Consider the following 19,907-nt stretch of genomic DNA (forward strand, 5'->3'; position numbering starts at 1 on the left):
CTGCTCAGCAGGAACTGCGCTTAACAGTGGAAGCATCGATTTGACAACTTTTAATTGGTGTTAGTGAATCTGAGATATGAGAATTGCACAATTAAATTAGAGTTCCAACAGTCTAATTTAAAAAAAATAGAAAATGGTCAAAAAAAGCATCGTCTCACTCTAATGTCTATTCATCCGTTTGTCCTTGCCTTCTCCTTTTGCCTTGAAAAATCCAATTGTTTGGACAAAGCCGCCTGACATACCCGAGTCTTTAAGAGAAATGCCAGAATCTATTTCATGGGTGATTATCTCAGTACAATCTGATACCTTAAGTAGCGGGATTATATGCAGCAGGGCTCTTTGGCGGCCCGTTTTAATGCAAGAGATCTCTTGACACGCAATCAATTGTGAATAACTGGCTGAAGATAAAAACAAGATGGTGAGTTTTGTTCGTGACATCGCACACAACACGTGAACAGAACACACTTAGGACATGGAGAATCGAACAGGAAACATCCTCCATCTTGTTCCTCTCCCTACTTGCCTGTGCCTCTTTCCTCTGAGTCTCTCTCCTCAGGGAAGCAAAGAGGTGCTTAACGAAAAGCAGCAGGGCTAAACCTTCCACCCTCCACAATGAGCTTCAAAAAAGGGGAAAAACTAAGGCTGAACCTCTCATTAAAGTTCACAAATCCAATTCTCTTGGTGAGTCAAAGGTCAGACAAGGCTGTGATATTTGGACTTGCAGCGCCGCAGCCTACAGAGGGATGTGCAGTCTGACTAAAGACAAAACAACACCCGTCAGCAAGGAGACAGGCCAACTGGGCTCTGCTGATTGGATACACACAGCCTTAGATCGGCCAATTGCCGTTTACTTTCTAAGGGCAAACCAAAGGCACCTAGTTAACCTCAGATGCAAAGATCCAGTATCTCCACTCTTCCCTTTTTCCGCACCATTCTTGCGCCCAGACAATAAAGTCAGTCAATCAGCCAACTCCCTCTCTCCCTCTATTCTGCGTGATATCTCTGGTGGCTTATCGGAGCATCACTGAGTGAAGTTTTATCTGACCCACCAGGTGTCACAGCGAAACGATCCCGATGCTCACTACAACCCTGACCAGCACCTGCTCTCGACTCCTGCCGGCCGCTCTCATTGATTTTCACGATGCCAGCCAATAATTGAAAGGACATCCATCACATTTTAATTGAAATGGCTAATCAGGTTTTATAATTGGATGGGCTTTACCTTAGTCCGCCTCTAGCGTGCCCTCTCTTCATCTTTTTCCACACACACTCTACCAATACACCTCTCTTCCTCTCTGCCGCCCGTCACTCCATCGTTCATTTCCACTTAACGTAATTGCTGGCAGAGAACTTTTGATTCTCTTTGTGTGTGACCTCTCTTCACGATTGACACCAGCCTGCGGATAAACTGTGGATGCGATGAGCTGTTTTCAGAGTTGACCCCGGGCAAATCTCTGTTTGTTCCCCTCTCCCTGAGCTTTCACTTCAGCTCCTGAGACTCGCTCCAGGGCTAGCTGGTAAGGGATCAGTTTCTGACTTGGGATGGGCCGGAATGGACTTATAATTCATCTCCTCTGAGGCAATGTAACTGGATCCCGCTGAAGTTCGGACTCTCGCTGCATTTGCAGTCAGCACAATGTTTGCACCCGATTGTCCTCAACTCTCTCTACCTGCTGCTTTCTCTCCCCTGCATTGATAAATAAAAGCTTTGCAGTCGCCTGTGCCTCCTCCCAGGGCATTTATCAAGAGACCTGAGAATATATTTCATCCCATGGCCAATCCTAGTCACTTGCCTGAAGATGAATAACACAGGAGTTCTTAAGGTCAGGGAAATATGGCTACTAAAACTCTCAAAGTGAACGTGACCATTACTATCTCCACAATACAGTCCTCCCATCTCTCAGCGGCTCCCGATGAAATATGGCCCAAAATAAATGTTCAGCCATTTCTCATGCAGCCTGTGACCCCACTCTGACAACAAACCCATGACTAAAACATCCGCTGCATCGCCACCAAATTAGCTTCCCAAACTCAAAAACAGAGTAAATATAGATTAATGGTTTGATGGTTTTTGCACAATCATTTGTGACAACCCTAAAAGTGGATGCTGCTGCAAATTAAGTTCATTACCCTCATTAAACGCATTAAGCCAAATAATTGTTTTTATGTTGTTGTAATTTTCTGTGCATGAGAATACGAGCAGTATCATTTTTCCAGCTATCTTTTTGGTGCCCTCTAACACCTGTCTGGCAGGTCGCCAGCTTATTTATTATTTTCCTGCACAGATTTTGCGTAGCTCCATCTTGGGCTCCACTTTGTTTGCTTTATGAAAATGATCCTCCCTGGGTCAGATCTGTTTATGTTTGAGCTACAACACAAAGCTTGCAGCCGCACATTGATTCTCATATATGCAATACCCAAAACAATAACCTCATACAACGTATGCCATTCCCTGCTTAATGAGGGAGATTAGAGGCAGAGGACGTCTTTTTGAGGCAGCATAACTACGGCTCACTCTGCAGTTGTATTGTTCGATTACACTGGAGAAGAGAAGGGTGGCTTTTGTTTCAGGGGGGAAGTTTTCCATTTCAGCTAATAGCCTGCAGACATGGTTGAAGTATGGGAGTTGCTGACAAGCCAAAACCATCGCGCTATTTTGCTTATTATAATACTTCACACAGCCGTTGTCTATGGAAACACATCTGCTGGGAACAGATTGGGACAGGCATTCTTCAGAGGCCAGCGCTCCGCTCTGCACTGTCAGTGTAAATACTGAGTGACTATGTGTGTGTGTGTGTGTGTGTGTGTGTGCATTAGGAACAATGACGAGCATCTTTGTGTATACATCTTGCCTCTCTGGGGAGGAGCTGCTGACCTTTGATGATGGGCCGACTGAGCTCCCTGGTTCACTGCACCAGCCAATATTCAGCTATCGGCTGACACACACACACACACACCCTCATGCACACACACATCCTTATGCACACACACAGGGACACGTAGTCGCACACATTTTGCTAACCCAATGTACACAATGCAACAAACATTAGCTCTATCCACCCCCCCCCCCCCAGCTCTCCATGCATTGGTCTATCTGATCACGTCAAATGATGCAAGATACATAATTCAGTTTATTAATTCACTGGCCCATGTTAACCGAATCCCCCATTAAAACGCAGTGTTTATCATGCAGATCAGCCAAAGAGCACGCTATATATAACATTTTATCCATGAGACGCCACCCTGAGACTCATCATTTCCGGATGGTAAGCTGCAATACCTTCTGCGTTTGATATCTGTGGGGAGCAACAGAGCTCTCCCTTCATGTCCATCTGGTCAGCTTTGGACCCTGCAGTGCCACTTTCCACTCAGCTATCATGCTTTATGGTTTCTGATCCTGATAGTATGTACGTGCCCTATTACTGACAAGTGGTTTGTTGAAACACACAGTGGCTGCTTCACACAGAACCTGAAACACACATTGGTTTTGTAGCTATATGAGATGCAAATCAAAAACACAAATCACAGCACACAAGCACACTGGCCATGTGTGTGCAATTGCACGGCCGATTTGACCCATGGCACTTTACCTGGCAGGTTGTGTTTTAATCAGAAGAGAGATGGTTTAATTTTCAGCTCCAATAATAGCCTAGAGAGCATCACGACAGCGACGCAGGTGAAAAGGTTGTGTATTATTTTAGCAGCGGGTGTCATACTGGTGTTTATTAGAACTGATGGTCTAAAAGGTCGCGAAGGTGTGGACGAGGCAGTAATGGTCCTCAGAGAGTTCAGGTGTCTTATGGAATGGACCTCTTTCCCTTTTGTCTATCACACAAAACTGATGCTATAAGGATACATAACATGTATATGAGGTCTAATAAAAAGTGGAGGAGGACATTCTCAGTTCCCATGCCAAAGTGAAAATTGTATACAAAAACAAAAAGCATGAAGGGGAAAGCCTTGCCCTTCCCATCTTCTCATCCTGCCTTGGGCCCCGATCAGAGTGCTTTTTAGCAGACTGGGGCGGAATTGTTTTGAATTCTCGAAGGGTTTTGAAGGCTGTTTTAGCATTGCAGCGCGCTTACGTTTTTTTTGCACGAGTGCCCTGAATGCCTCGAGTTAAAAAACAGATCACCGTCATCAATCCAATCCTGATACCTGCAGCTATCCCACTATACCAAAAGCAGTTGCCATAATCTGAATAGAAAACAGGCCTTGATATACATTTGTAGAGAACTTGAGATTTTAGATAAGTTGTTTTTAAAAAAAGTTGAATATACTCCGCTTTAAATAAATAAAATAAATAAATCACTAAACTTCATTCTATTTTGGCTGTTGTTAATAAAGACCTTTGCTACTAAATATGTTCCATTGTTGCACAGAGTTTATAAATTGAGAGTATGGTTTGCAGTGCGTGGGTGGTCCGTGCACTCACTCTGTGGGCACTGCTCGCTGGTACAGTTGAGAGACTGGAGGTCGAGCCCCTGGCAGTCTTTGCCCCTGGTGCCAGGTGAGGGCTGGGAGCACTCTCTGCTCCTCCACATCGAACAGTCCGCTCCACACGCCGACCACTTGCTCCACTCGCTCCAGCCTCCGTCCACTGCAAACACACACAACAACATAAAACAAGGGTGAGCACAAACACACACACCAACTGATTCATCGGTAAAACTTCTGATTGAAAAAAACATGCTGAAGAGTTCCAATAAAACAAGCAAACACTCTGTACAAACATTGTGAACTGTTAAAACTTTGCACAGTGAAGTTCAGATGCAACAGCGGTGTAAAAGCAGTGGTGTATTTGCGTGTGAGATGAGAACTGGTAGAATACTCTGTAGCCTTCCTGTGCAAATCCACTCGCTCTAAAATGGAAACCTGGTAGGGAAAGCCATATAAAGACATGCAAATCCACTTGCACACACTCCAATCCAGCAGATGCACAGGGAAACCAAAGCGTGTAAAACTGCTGTGAAAAAGCATATTGTCTCTACTCTGCTTCCTTTGTTTATTTTTAACATGGAAATAAGATGCAACTAAGCTAAACCCCAGTGGTCTGAGGGTGCTGTGGCCTGGTAGACTCTGCTTTCAACAATCTAAATATGTACAGGGAGAAAAAGATTTACAATTGGGAATATAACCCTCTATCTACTGATATACATCCATGTAGAACGTTTTTGTGTGCAATGTGGGATTTTGTGAGCGGAAACAAATCTGCCTTGGTTAGATTTCTCAGCCAAACAAGCCGTTACTGTAGCAACATGGGCATTACCTGCAGTGCATTTGAATGCAAGACACAATACAGGTGGTATTACTCTGAACAGGGACGAATGTACATTACACCTGCAGCCTATTTATGTCCACCACAACTTCAAACACACCACCATCAGCACGAGCAAAATGAAACAAATGGAAATGGGCCGGTAATTGTTCTGTGCAGGCCTGGCTATAAGAAATATCAGCAGCTTTACCACATGCAGGGAGGGAGGCCATCTCACAAAGGTGGGGGTAATTTGGCACTGTGGCTGGAGGGGTGGGGGGGGGGAGCTCGGCGGCTGGGAGTTATAGTGAGAGTGACACAGCGCCAGGCCTGGGGAGGGTTACCATAGGGCTAATGGGAAAAAGAGCAGTAATGAGCTCTCATGGGGGGAAAAAAAAGCCACTGTCTCGCTCACTTTCCCAAATGTAAGGGTGAAGGGGAACCAGCCAAGAACACACACACACACACACACACACACACACACACACACACACACACACACACACACACACACACACACACACACACACACACACACACACACACACACACACACACACACACACACACACACACACACACACACACACACACACACACACACACACACACACACACACACACACGTAACCCTCCTCCTGACTGACCTAAGGGCAAGGAAACCTTAGCGCTCATTAATCCCAGCAATAAATAGTGCAGGGGGCATGACCCAGTGAGTGCAGGTCTTATCCGCTGCAGGTTAGAGGCTTTGGTTAATAAAACATAAGTGAGAGAGTCACTAGGGGTGGGATACACATTATTGCATAACTGTAAGTAATGATATTATTTGTGTTTTTACTATCAATTGGAAAACGCGGTAAATGGCGCTATGAGCGTATCGGACCAGAAGCCCAGGTGTGTGAATTAGACCCTGCTCCCAAATGTGAGAATGTGTGTGTCTGTGTGTGTTATGGGATGCTAGGGCCTCTTTGCAGTCAGATCCCATTGGCAGAGAGAGCAGAACCAATCAGATAATTGTCCTTGTTTGGCATTGAGTGGACCCATCCGTGGGCCAGTAGGCTGATTATCCAGGCTGGGAACGAGAATGATTGAATAGCGAATTACATCCTAATGAATATATTATGTCGCCCCTCAGTTTATCCACACCAATGTGAAATGAGATCAACATCTGCCCTGATGAGGTGATGAAATTCTACTTCTCTTTTTACACCACAAAGCAAGACTAATGGCCATGCAAATAACATTTTCAAACACGGAGATTGCAGTGGAAACAGGGTGCTGCTCACGGGAATGTGGATGAGACACAAGCACTGCCACCCAAGGCTGAGGGAAATCAAGGAAGGATGAAAATGCATGAATAGTTCTTGATGGTTTGTTTGACTCTGAACACATGTTGCAAATATTTCAGAAACAGAAAAGGCTTCTTACAGGCGCAGCAGACGCCAGAGAAATGTTAGGACAGCATAACAGCAAGTGGGAGGATAGTAAGTGCTTAGAATAAATGCAGCGAAGCAAGGAAATTGTCACTTTTCTTGATTTCCTTTTTAATTTAAGGCTGAAATCTGAACCAAGCCTCATCCTTTTACTATTTCAAATGTTATCCACATCCCCAGTTTTCCTTATCAAATCCCCAGAAAGAGATTGTTAGCGCTCCTGCAAAAGGCACCACAGCTGATTTTCAATCATGCAACACCACAGGTTTTAGGTCAGACAGGTCTCTGAGGAGTGAAAGTAATACAATAGCCCAGTGGCAAGCCCCCATTTGGACATGCTGTAGGGGTGGAGGAGCAAAAGAACCCAACCATTCTTTACAGGTCAGTGGGAGGGCCTCTTTGAGGCTTGGCTGTTCAAAATGACAACGGCCGCTGACGGACACTGTCCCAGATCATCGGACACCCACAGTTCCTGTGTCCTTGAGGGGAAGATGAGGAGGTAGACAAGCACCACTGAGACCAGCAGGCCGCCCCTCTGCTCCCACTGTCCTGTCAACACACGTGTGCACAGTAACCAGCTCTAATCCCGGTGTTCAAAGGCTGATTAAAAAAGCCTCAGAAAACAACAGACCCGTGCAGTGGGAGGGATGGATTAGTCGCAGAAATGGTTCTTCATTCAAATTCATAATCAGACCATATTTTGTATTTCTGTCCCATTTTATGAATTAATAAATCAGATGTTTGTTCATGGTTAGGATGTAGTATGCACTCTGCGCCTACTCCCTTTTGTTAACTAAACCACTAGAACAAAACAAAATGATTATATATGCAAGATATGAAGAGGGTAAACCAAAACAAAAGGCACAGCACGGTTAAAAACAGCACTGATGCGAGGCTGTCAACAGATGGCCATCGTCTTTCTACAGCGAATCGGAGTGTTTTTCTGATATTTATTAGGCATTCCTCTTACTTATTCCTTGAATTAAATGTGAAGTCTCCTGAACAATCACTGATAATTTCCAGAGACACACATACCCCAAAAGTAAAATTAGACATTTGCCTGCAGTGCAGACAGTCGACATATGGGCGCTAACTTGCATGTGTACAACAGAAACAGGCACAAACACACACTTACAAGGACGTACGAATGTACAAATACACCAGCCGCGAGTCTGTTTACTTTCCATCTCGTAGAAATCTCACGGCTCCTCTGGCAAGCCTGAGGAATCAGTACAACATTTAAATAATTCACGAGAGTTAGAAATGTCTTCAGGTTGTTTGCTCTTCTCTAATACTTCAGCAACAGTGCCATTAATTTATGTCGGTCAGGTGTCACTAAAGAAACTAGGGGGCTAACTACTTGCTGTTGGCTAAGGTAGTGTTGTTGGAAATGCTGGCGTGATCTGACATTTTGGCTCTGAAGTCAATGAAGGAGTGAGGGATGGACTGCAGATTTATGTGGGATACTTCAGCGGGAAAGGGATGAGATGAGACAAAGGGAAAAGGAGAAGGCAGAGTGAGGGAAGTGAAATTGAGATAAGCTCTTGCATAGTTTGTCTACTCGCTGACTCAAGTGTTGATCTGCTCTGCTCTGAGCCTCAGGCTTTAGCCTCCTCCTCCTATTACCCCTCCCCCTCCTCCTCCTCCTCCTCCTCCTATTCCTCCTCCTCCTATTCCTCCTCCTCCTCCTCAGCTCCCTGTGTCTCTCAGCATGGAGCCCATCTGATCAGCCACACAGGCCTCTGCCAACTCTCATTTAACACTTTGGAGACTTAGACAAAATTAGGAGGTTGGAGCTTTTGTTCAGACTAAGTGTGAACAGACAGGTGGAGAGTTGTGTTGCTGAACAGTAGACGGTGTTGGTCTGTGGAAGCGTACATGACGTCAGTGTGTGGAAATGTGCTTCTGTGGCTGTAGCTTAGTAATGCTCTGAAAGAAACGTGCTACTTTTGAAATGTGGAACAATACATGGCCACCGGCAACTCAACAATACATGTATATATAGACTAAGCCAGGCAATGCAGATACAAATTATAGCCGTTGTTGGTTCCAACAAGAGGTAAAGCAAAATCTGTGAGGCCATCGTTGTATTTTAGACAACACAGAGTGGAACTGCAAAAATCAAAGTAAAAACTAAATGTATTTGTTTTGCTTCTTCTTTTAAAGATCAAATGCTGTGGGCTAAATGCACTAGAGAGCTTACAGTCAACAGAGAATTTGAGTCTAGATAATTAATGAACTCTTGAAACAAGAATAGAATGAAATGTAATTTTAAGAAGGCAACTCAAAAACAAAAGGCAATGAGTAAGGATGCCTCTCAAGGCTATATTAAAAATAAATAAATACAAAATAAATAAATAAATAATTTCTGAATCCAAATGTCAGCCGTGTCTTAAAAAATAACAAGATGTCTTTCTGAAGCGTACAGCTCCATGTAATTTATTCTTCTCAAGTCTCAAATGGACTGAAATCTCCCTCTGTTAGTGAGGTGGATTAGACATGCGAAGGCTATAAGCAAAGTGATAATGAAAATTGTTATCCAGTATGTTGTGATGCTCTTTGTAAGGCCGGACTCATTTGTTCCCCCCCTTGCTGAATGGGAGAAAGTCTAATTAACATATTAAGGCTAATAGTCATACATGTGTTAATCAGGTATTTGTCAAATCTATTGAGGATTGTTTGGGGGTAGTCATTGACGGGCTGTGTGTGCGCACTTGGTGACAAAAGATGGGAGCGGTCAGTTCATCCTGAGCGACTTCAGAGGCATGCGTGTACGCACTTGTGGAAGAAAACAACAGCCCATCATCCAGGGACTCTGGCGCAGTGGACCCTGGCCTTGAGGGGAGCCCCCTCTGGGATGTGACAGCTGTCTGTGCCACTGATGCTCTGTCTGATCTCAGGTAACGAGTGAGAAAAGAAGGCAGAGGCTTCTCTGTTGCCAAACAACAGGACTGAGAGAGGTTTGAGCAGTTCTCTCTTTTTCAAAGTCTCTGCAAACCGTGTTTACAGGGCACAATGCAACAATTTCTGCAACAGCACCCTAAGGATTGGAATTACACACTTTCTCCTTGTGGGGCTAGTGAAAGAGAGGGGGGCGGGCTTTAGTCTAACAATAGCGGCTCGGACTGACATTAATCTCTTTAAGCTCATGGAGGTCAGTATCCTGCGTTGGTGTGGGGGAATGTCAAGCATCCCTGGACACCCCTCTAATTCCATTACTCGTGGCTACAGCGCTAATAATTCCAAATCCATCCAGATAGGGTCCTGATGGAGCGTCACGCACCGCTGTGCTCCCTTTGTCTTCCTCCTCCTGCTGTATTCCAGCGGGCCATGTTACTTACACTCCAGCTTGACATCGAGTGATGTCTTTACATGAGAGATGTGTAACACAACGCCCTGATTCACCGAGTAAGATAACCTTTGTTTTAGGCTGGGAGAAGCTGCCACTGCCAGAGGTGTTGGGTTTCCCTCTCTGCTATTTACCGAGCGTGGGAGATTTCTCCTGCGGTCAGCATGGCTGCAGAGCCTCGGCTATATGTCCACACACTGATCTGCTGGCAGCTAAACAGCAAGCTCTTGTATACACTGGGGCTCTTTCTACTTCTTTCTCAGTTTCCCTCTCCTCTCTATCACTCTGCGCTTTGTCCTATCTTACACTGTATCTAATTCCATCTGTCTCTATCCCTGCTTTCACCTTACACCTCCCTTTTCCTATCCAGCTATCTCTCTCTCTGTATGGGGACTAATGTGGGACTGCAAATGAAGCAGCTTGACTTCCATCTCAGGCTACCAGAGATCGATATGTGTTGCTCAGTATCAGGCAGGATGCTCTCTGCCTCCCTGACGCTCTTACAGGGTAGAACAGGCAGGCAAATGAAACACCCTCAATTCCCCAAACGCAGCCATGGCACACAAGCCACCATCATTCAGATTTGTATTGCCCATATTTACTACAGAGCTTGCACAGCAAACATGAACTAATGTACTCGCTGGTCTGACACAATGCAATGGCCTGGACCATGTCTCTTAAAGCAGACAGGTCTCTGAAATAGAAGCGTGGTCTGAGGCCGGAGCAGCAGATAAGGAGATATGTGAACAAAGAATAAATCACTTTTTAGGATGTGACTGTGAAGACTAATAGACTGACATTGCTGTGTAAGCGGTCTAATTGCAGGAAACAACAGAAGCACTAGCATCTAAGGTAAGACCTAGGTGCTGGTACACAAGGCAGCCAAAATAAAGATGAATTGATGACTTCTAGATGCAAAAAAATGCAAAAAGGAAGCCACAGGAAGCCAAGCGCCACAGGACAAACGGGGTTGCCTGGGAGTTACCTGGACAGGTGGCCACACAGGCACTTTTCTGGACGTTCTGCCCCTCACAGGAAGTGCCTCCATTCAGTGGCGTGGGGTTGGTGCAGCTCCGACTCCTCTTCTGCCAGCCGCGCCCACACACAGCACTGCAGGACGACCAGGTGGTCCACGTGGACCAGCCGCCGTTGACTGTCAGACCAGCGCCAGGGGTGGGGGGGGGGGGATGAAGTGGGTAAGGGAGGGGGAGGTTGGGAGGGAGGGATGGATGAAGGGACAGAGCAGCCAGGATTACCCGACATGCACCAAGGAAAAGAGGTGTGTTGCGCTAGAATAATTGTGACTGCTGTTACACTCTGTGGCTCAGCACTGCAAGGTGAACTAATGGAAGAGCAACTGCAAAGGGGGGGCAGCTTCCTGTGTCCATGTTGGAAATACAGCCAACTGCAGTGAAAACAAAATAGCTTCAACGGGGAACAGAAAATAACATGACAGCTTGCCATCTTTGACCTTATCTCTGAGGAAGACACAGTTTCTGCAAAGTAACTAGAGGATATTTTAGATAGCCCCCTAAATCTCACAAAGGTAATGGAAGACATTATACAAAAGTTTCATATTATATACAGAATAATAATTACAACATGCTTACGGAAAGGCCAAGACTGAAAAATAAATACATCAACCCTGTTCAAATTGTGTCTTTCACTCATCCACTGCTGATTTCCCACGTCACTCAACTATTTTTTGAATTTACATCTTTTCCTCTTTTCTATTTCAAACTGAAAGGCACTGCTGAACCTTATCCACCTATTGGCACATAATTGCAGCTATATCGCTCAATCTCAGCAGGTGATTCCATCACACCACGCTGGTTTAATTCTAATCAGCTCCTTCCTGTACATCCTGTGTTTGCCCCAGCTTACAAGATACCGAGATTCCTGATTTATTGACTTGCACAGCGCTGTCGTCCCTTTTCTGTACATACTCCCTTGCTAATTTCCCCCCTAACTCTCTCCTGTGCTTGTCGTGGCTGAATCATTTCCTTGCCCTCTCTATGCGATTGATTGCCCGCCACTGCGAGGTAAATTGCCAGGCAACTTGGCCCCTGATTACCTCTTAGCGCAGAGTGCAGTCACACCAGCCAGGCCTTGTTAAAATGCATCTCCGGCCCCCCGTTGAACCCCCTTTGAAAAGTAGCAGTTATTATGACTTGCTACAGCTAGCTTGATCAGCTAGCATGATGGACTGTGATGCTCTCAGTAATGGATTTTTCTTTTCTCTCTTTTTTTTTTTTTTTTAACAAGACCACTTCTATTGTGATATAACCTCAATCTTTGCTACAATGGTAATACATTTGTCCTCTTGTCAAGAACACATGGAAATCTGACATGCATGCACCACGAACAATTTGTTCACAATTTGTCAGGTTGTTGAGAGCAAACAATATTTCATTTCATAACTATTGTATTTTTGACATTACAAGAAAAGGCAACAACAATTAGAATGCTTTTGCCTCCGCACTCATTTCATCTGTACACGTGTGGATTTGTAGATCTGCAGAGCAACAAGCTAATCAATTATAATTAAGTACAAATAACTTGTTTATTTTTTTCATTACACTCAAGGCTCAGTGAAATGTGTGTATTGACTGCATGCTCAAAATGTACACATTTAATTTCAAATCGTTCACAGAGAAAATGCACATGCCTTTTTTTTTTACCATCATTTGCAGTTAAAATACTGCCTAAAAAGAAAACACAAGTCCTTTGTCAAAGTTCCTAAGTACAGAGATATCCCTAAATGCTTATTTTTTGTATTCATTGTTTAATATTACAGCTCAGTCTAGTTCATCGTTCTAATTATTTTTCGTTGATATATTAAAGCTCTAAAGCCCTCAATTGATGACCTTCATGTTTCAAACTATGCTCATTTTGTCCGAATTGGAATTCATCCTACACCCTTAAATCCATTGAGATCTTTTGTCGGACTGCACTTTTAAGTGAAAATATATTCAATTTTAAATCATGTAGCTATAACCTGAATTTTAAGAACTGCACAAGTTATTCAGTTTTGATCAAATAATTCCCACTGACACCCTCATTTCCCAAGGGATAGGAATACTTATAGTGCACCCCTTTTCATGGATTTTGATTACCTGTTCTTTTTAGATGATGTAAAATATTGTATAGACTCACACAAAAACCTTGAAATCATTCTATAGCAGAAGTGATGCAGAGGTGTGCATATTCCTCCATAGTGCTGTTTATTTTTCCATATGTTGTGTTTTTGACACTGTCAAGAAGTCTTGTTCCGACTAGATATAATCGTCTTCTTCTGGCAGCCTTGATAAAAACGAACCGTGTCAGACACTGTGCCAGATTCTACATTTCTCATATGCAACAAAGTTGCTTTCATGATCCGTATCCTCGTGATTTGCTGTTTGCATGTAGAGTAGCTGAGAAATAAGTCTAGCTTCAATGTATGCAAAAAAGAAGACGAGCCAGTACCCAAGACACCCTCTGTGATAACAAATATGCTGTTTCTCAGAATTGTAATACAGATCAGTCTGCTTATTGAGTCAAGTAATTATTTACAGTTTGCTTTTATTTAATTTTCTCCTCCCGTATTGGATTCACTACAAAGATAGAGGAAGATGGCAGCGTGGAGATTGAAGCTGGCCAGCTTTGGCAGAATGGATGCCAGTAACATTTTAAGTTGTGCTAATTAATGTGCAGATACACTACTATGTCATTATGTAATTATTTATGAAAATATAATTCATTGTTTGCTGGATAGTAGAGCTGTATCATGCTTGTTGACACTGTATGTCATTATGTGTAACACTGCATATTCTCTTTAAAACTTCATATAGAATCTGTGTACTCATGTTTCCTCCATGCAGGCGAACATGCAGGGTTATTGTTAGACTTTGGGATAACGGAAGCACATGCAAGCAATACACAATTCATTTAAGCTGCTTTTATGTTTCGCATATTTGGAAGCTGCCTAACTCCAGACTTTTCATTACTGTGTGTAGACCGCTTTGACACCTGTTGAAAGGAGTTTCCACCTACCATAGACTAGGACCGTGGCAGAGTTGCTTTTGCGGCGAGCGACAATGTTTTTGGCCACACATGTGTAGTTCCCCGTGTCCCCCAGCCGGGCTTTTTTGATGACGAGACTATGGTCAGTTGTCATGAAAAAATTGAGGTCGCTCCCTGGGTTGATCACATCCTCGTTTCTCTGCCACTCCACCTGAAAAATATGGTTTCAAAAGGTCAAAATTCACCTTAACTGAATAGAAAACTGCTCCCCTCCCAAGCCGCTCCACAGGAAGCACACATGCCGGGGATTGGATTTTTTTTACATTGAACATAAAAGTAGTGCAGTTATTAATGCAATCAAACAGAGAAAGATTAATGACAAATGTAGCTTGTTGTTATACTGACACTGAGATGGAATTAATTCATCTGTATACCGTTTTAATTCTTATATATTTTCTTTTTGTGTGGGGAATGTAGCTTTTAATGCGTAGCTGCTGGAGATCTCTGTAGATCAGGGATGGGGAACCTCCGGCCCCCGGGCCGTATACGGCCCGCGAGACAATTTGATACAGCCCTCGAGGTAATTTATAAACACACGCAAAAAAGAAAAACAATTAAGAAATCTAGACCGCAAAATAATTAAACAAGCGAGTGCTTGTTTTTCCTGGCCAAGGTCAGGGTCCTTGAACACAACATGAGCCTAACGTGTCATCACGTGGTATGCAGTTCTGACGGAGAGCACCAGAACGCGGCTCCGGCACTTCAGATAAGGAGCTGGACACATGCCGCAGTTTTTGCGTGGCTGTGTCTTAGTTGAAAGCCCAGTGGCGATCTGCTCATCTGTCATACTGATCATACAGTCAATAACTTTGTTGTTATTAGCATCTGGTTAGCTAGCTATGCTAACGAATATAAGAAGCTTTTTCTACAACCAGTGAAGTAGAGGCACATCTTTATATGATCATTATAGTTATAAAAAAATAAGAGAATAAAGTAAACGGGTATAAAATACTATATGACAGTAAAAGAAAAGTTGTTATTAATAACCAAGAATACAGTTTGAAAGGAGAGTGATTTGTAAAATATCCATAAAGAAAGTAAATCTGCTTACAGTTCTGTCTCATATGGGTGTTGAGAGATGTATCCATAGATCTCCTAATGTTGCTCTCAAAGTGCACCAGATTGATGCTTTTAACTTCAACATTTAAAAACAATACATTCCCGGGGGAGCATGCCCCCCGGACCCCCCTAGAGGAGGTTAGGAAACTAAACATCTTGTGTCCATATCTTTCTGTTGTGGTGGTCATGCGACAACCGTGCACGTGAATGCATACGCGAGTCATGGTTAGATATCTGGATTAAGAGGTTGCTTTTTCTTCGCACAGCATGAAAGAAAGGCAAAATGAATGGGCTGTGATTTTAGTATTTTTAAGCAGAGGTCAATAATTTGTACGGCCCTCGGAGGATGTTGGTGGTCCGAGAATGAAACTAATCATGCTTTGTGTCGTTTTCTGTGCCCTCTTGCACAAGCCAAAACTGATGTTATTCTTTTTTTGGTGTACTTTCAGATTGGTTTGCTTGTTTTCTTGCTCTCACTTGACCTTGTGTCTCGTCTCGAGAGTAGCTACGGTACAGCAGCATTGTTGTGCGTATTACTGCCAGTTGCAATGCCGCATATAATTGGGCTTTCCTCCTCTTGTGCACTATCCTTGTTTTCTCCCGTGGTGACTTCTGCTCTGATGTTCTTTTCTGTTGAACTGCACTTGGCACCTACCTTCCTATTTCTCTGCACACTGTCCCTACATTGTGGAGCTGTGATTGGCTACTCTGCTGCTCACGGTCTCTGGGCTGTCTGAGTGGCTGGCCTAACCTCCTCTTGTGTTGTTATTAGAGCGGTTAGTGCCTATATGGGACCAGGAGGACGCAGCAGAAGAGGTGAAACAGCTGGCCCCCGTCTGGTCCTCTAAACACAGACACACAGCACCCAGAGACGGAAAGAGAAAGGGAGAGAGTTGAGCAGAACAAGAGGGTACGAGACACACAGGACGTGGAGAGACGGCAGAGAGATAGAGAATTAGATAGGGAGAGAGGGAGGCAAATAGACCCATTAATTATGGATGGGCCTTTAGAGATGCCAAACGGGGAGTGAAGCCTCCAAGCCTATCCTGAGTGATGTGACGAGACGCTGTGATATACGGCTTCTCAGAGATGTAAGGGAGATAATAAATCAATAACGGGGAATAATTAGAGGTGTAATTTATCCGTACAGGGTTGACTGTTCCCTGCTGGAGATGCTGGGGAGCTAATCCTGAGATACCTTTTGCTCTTTGTACTCCTGGTGAGGAAAGGGTAAAGGGATGCTAGATGTGGGCCTATAAATATCTTCTGTATCCATGTCTCACCTCGGCTTGTGGCACTCCCTCGGGGGGATGGCAGCGCAGTAACACCTCCTGGTCCAATGCAACCTCTTTACCCTGCGGCTCCTCCTCAAAGTTCTTTCTCAGGTCTGAAAAAAGACAGGGAGAGACAAAACCAATTAGGATGTTTGTACGAGCTTGTGAGATTCAAAATGAAATACTTCCTTCCACAAAACTTAGCTCGGAGGTTTCAACATTTCCTTCTTTCTAGAAATGTCCACCCGTGGCGTCGTTGAGCATGTCGCACTCCAGTTGGCCCCTAAGCCAAACAGGGATCTGTGGCACCAACCATGTTGCTTATTACAGGCTGCCTGGCTGGTTCAGAAATGCTTGTCTGCTGCCAGAGGGGCCCGGCATCAAGCAAAAGCAATTGCATTACCCCTCACTCGTCCCCTACCACCCACTCTGCTCTCTCCAGCCCCCAGCCTCCATCTGTATGAGGGCTTGGAGCAGCCGCACGAAAACAGAGCCCTGAGGCTCCTGGACAAGAGCTCCTGCAAGCCTGGCTGCCTGCATGGGGCTTCACATTACGTCTCATTGGAAACTCTTACCATTGCAAGTCCTGCTATACAATTGTCCGTAAGCCCAGGCTGTACAGGTAAAACTGGCAACGCTTATTTGCTTATTTCTCACGAGTGAAAATGAATGCAAGGCAATTTGTATAAAATGAGATGGACAGGATGCTCATAGCTGGCAGGTTGGAGCACATTTCATGTGTTCACCCCGGGTTATGCATCAGTAATGTGTTATTGTGTTGTGAGGGGCTGAGGGTGTGGCTTTGAGCCACCGGTGCATTTTCTTTAAACAGATGTTGTGTCTGTCCTGACCCATCATTATATTAGGAAAAGCAGAGAGTTTCATGACATTCAATTGAATTAAAACCGATATAATTGGACTGGGGGAGACTTACACTATATATATATAACACTCCTGGAAGGCTCAAATGTATGCGGATGTGTATGTGTGTGCACGCAAACATTATTGTTTTTTGGCGCGTGGCCTTATCTTACATGGAACTCTTTTTGTTGAGCTCGCAAACAAGGTCGGATAATGAATGTGTGTTTTCAAATGGTTCGGAGACAGCGCTGCGTACGGCTCTGTGTGGAATAATGCATATTTATGTGGGAATAAATAGGCAGAATGCTTTAAAATACTCAAATGTGAAATGGCTTCTCCTAATAAAGCTTTTGAGGCTGAGCGAGGGATGTGTCTGTGTTCCCCAGACAGATTTATGATTACTGCACAGCAATAGATTTCAAATCTCTGTTTATTCCGGTTACTTTCACAGGGATCATCGTTGATGTACTGTAACCAGTGAAAAATATGCTCATGAATGCTCAAATTTAGTGTTCTATTTTTTCTAGACTTCCTTTAAACAGATGCATTAATCTCAGTTTATCCCTGCCACGGGCTAAATATTTTCTTAATAAGTACAATTGCCTAAAGATGATCTAGGTAAATTGTAATCACAGTAATGCACTGCGGTGCACAGAGAGCTTCTGGGCTAGTTGGTAAATGAAAGTTACTCCCTCTACTACCACGCAAGGTGAAAAATCATCATGCTAATATCCTCTTATTACAAACAGACATGCAATATGTTGCAGAAATTTAATTTGTAATGACAGTGATGTTTTTAAAGTGCACTCACAAGCAATCCTGATGTACGCTTTTTGGCTCTTCTGCGTTCCGGTGGTGCTCCAGGCGACGCACTGACACCAGTACTCATCCAGACCGAAGATCTTCTCCACCTGCTGTCTGGTTATGTCAATTGTCACCTGCATGATTGGCAGCGCTGCAAAGCAAACACAGGCAGTAATCAAAATGGTGAAATGAGGGGGGGGGGGGGGTATAGGGATCAAGTTTATCCCGATCAGCTCGTTTGATGGAGCCAAACAATTAAATGACCATGAATATTTCTTCCCAGAAACTAAAGAAAAATGAGCTCTTCTGAATCCTTTAGTACATTTTGTACCTTGAACTAAATCAGCGAGGTAATTTAGAAAAAAAGGTTTGCAGAATAAACAAGCAGAGAACCATAATCATATATAAACAGAGTGCTTGTTAACCGAGGAAAATGAGAAGAGAGGCTCACAGCTATCCTTGGTGTAATTCGGAAGGCGTTAAAACCAACAGTTGAAAAGGAACAAGGAAGCGCTAAACAAACAAAAATATTCAGCACGACCTGCCTCGCTATTATTAAATCCACGAGGGGGGGAATAGTACACATCTATGGAGTATATCCACAACAGTGTTGATGTAAGCTTTATTGCTTTTCAAGTAAAGACATCGCTTCTCCAAACAAAAGAAAATTGCGAGAAAATCCCTTCTGCTTAACTGTCCAAACAACATAGTGTTGTTAGAGTCCGGTATCTTTTGATATTTCAGAAGCAATCCTTCATTTCATTTTCCTTTGACCTTTTATTTGGGACCTGTAATCCAGAGGTATTTTATATATATCTACGACCTTGATCCCTACGACGTGTCCTACTTTCTCTTCCCTCTGATCAAGAGATTGCTGCGTTTCCCTCAGCTTTCCAGCCCTCTCTCATTCCGTCTCATCTTTTCTCCCTGGGGTCTTTTGGAGAAAGAGGTGTTGAACCTTTTTTTTTTTTTATGAACACAGAACATTTAACAGTCACAGAGGGCACACATTAAAGGCTGTATATTTAAGTCTCAATGTAGAGCTGCTCTTCTACTGCCATTTACATGAAGGCACTTTGTGACCCTCCCCTCACACACTTGATCTGTGTGCGGTAATCATTCCCCTCCAGACTGAGGCGAGCTGAAGTTTGGCTAAGTGGCACATATCAGACCATCAAACCTATACAGCAATTACAGAAAGCACTTGTGCGGATACAGAGCATTGAACAAACTGGAAACGAGGATTTTTTAGTAAACAATTTGAGGCAAACTGTGCATGGATCTGTGGAGGCCTTTGTCCCATTGGTGACATAAGCTGTCAGGGAGGAAAGCAGAGTGCTCCACTGCTGGCAGCCACGTGTTGATAAGTAGCTGTAAGGGTCACTGGTGGACCCCCCCATGTATTAGCGTCTAAATGCAGTAGATTTTTGCAATATGCGTTCTTGGTAAATGCGAGTATACATGCAGTAAATCTAGCCCTGAAGCGCCACCTCAAGCGTTAACAGCGTCCCCTTGCTATGTGTTAGTCTCCGTAAAAAAAAGAAGGAGAAAGGTAATATTTGTGTGTTTTCATTGGCTTTAATAATTCAGCCAAATAACTGTCAAAAAAGGTTGAAATAAAAGGCTGGATTGAGGAATTCACTCTCATTTACTCACTTTCTTTCCCTCTCAACTCTAGCTCTTCCATGTGTGTGTGTTTTTGCAGGGAGTGTGTGGCACAGACTGAGAGCACCTCGATGTTAAAATAAATGCCCAAAGTAACAAAATGGGCACTAGAGAGAATCAACAAATGGAGCAGAAGAAAC

At 43.8% G+C, this 19,907-nt stretch overlaps 1 protein-coding gene across 3 annotated transcripts in view; it reads right to left on the reverse strand.

The window, feature by feature from the left end:
• unc5a (unc-5 netrin receptor A) overlaps window positions 1-19,907 on the reverse strand; it is a 124,334-nt gene that overhangs the window by 24,013 nt on the left and 80,414 nt on the right. For 2 of the 3 annotated variants that reach the window (XM_034121003.1, XM_034121002.1), the window contains exons 3-7: window positions 18,110-18,253; window positions 16,447-16,550; window positions 14,075-14,255; window positions 11,025-11,192; window positions 4,436-4,600 (exon numbers count right to left, since the gene is read on the reverse strand). In XM_034121003.1, the coding sequence (XP_033976894.1) occupies window positions 4,436-4,600; window positions 11,025-11,192; window positions 14,075-14,255; window positions 16,447-16,550; window positions 18,110-18,253 (762 nt within the window). The remainder of the gene's footprint in view (window positions 1-4,435; window positions 4,601-11,024; window positions 11,193-14,074; window positions 14,256-16,446; window positions 16,551-18,109; window positions 18,254-19,907) is intronic. The other variant, XM_034121004.1, reaches the window with a different exon arrangement.

This window comes from Trematomus bernacchii, unplaced genomic scaffold, assembly GCF_902827165.1.
Source record: "Trematomus bernacchii unplaced genomic scaffold, fTreBer1.1, whole genome shotgun sequence".
NCBI classification, from domain to species: Eukaryota; Metazoa; Chordata; class Actinopteri; order Perciformes; family Nototheniidae; genus Trematomus; species Trematomus bernacchii.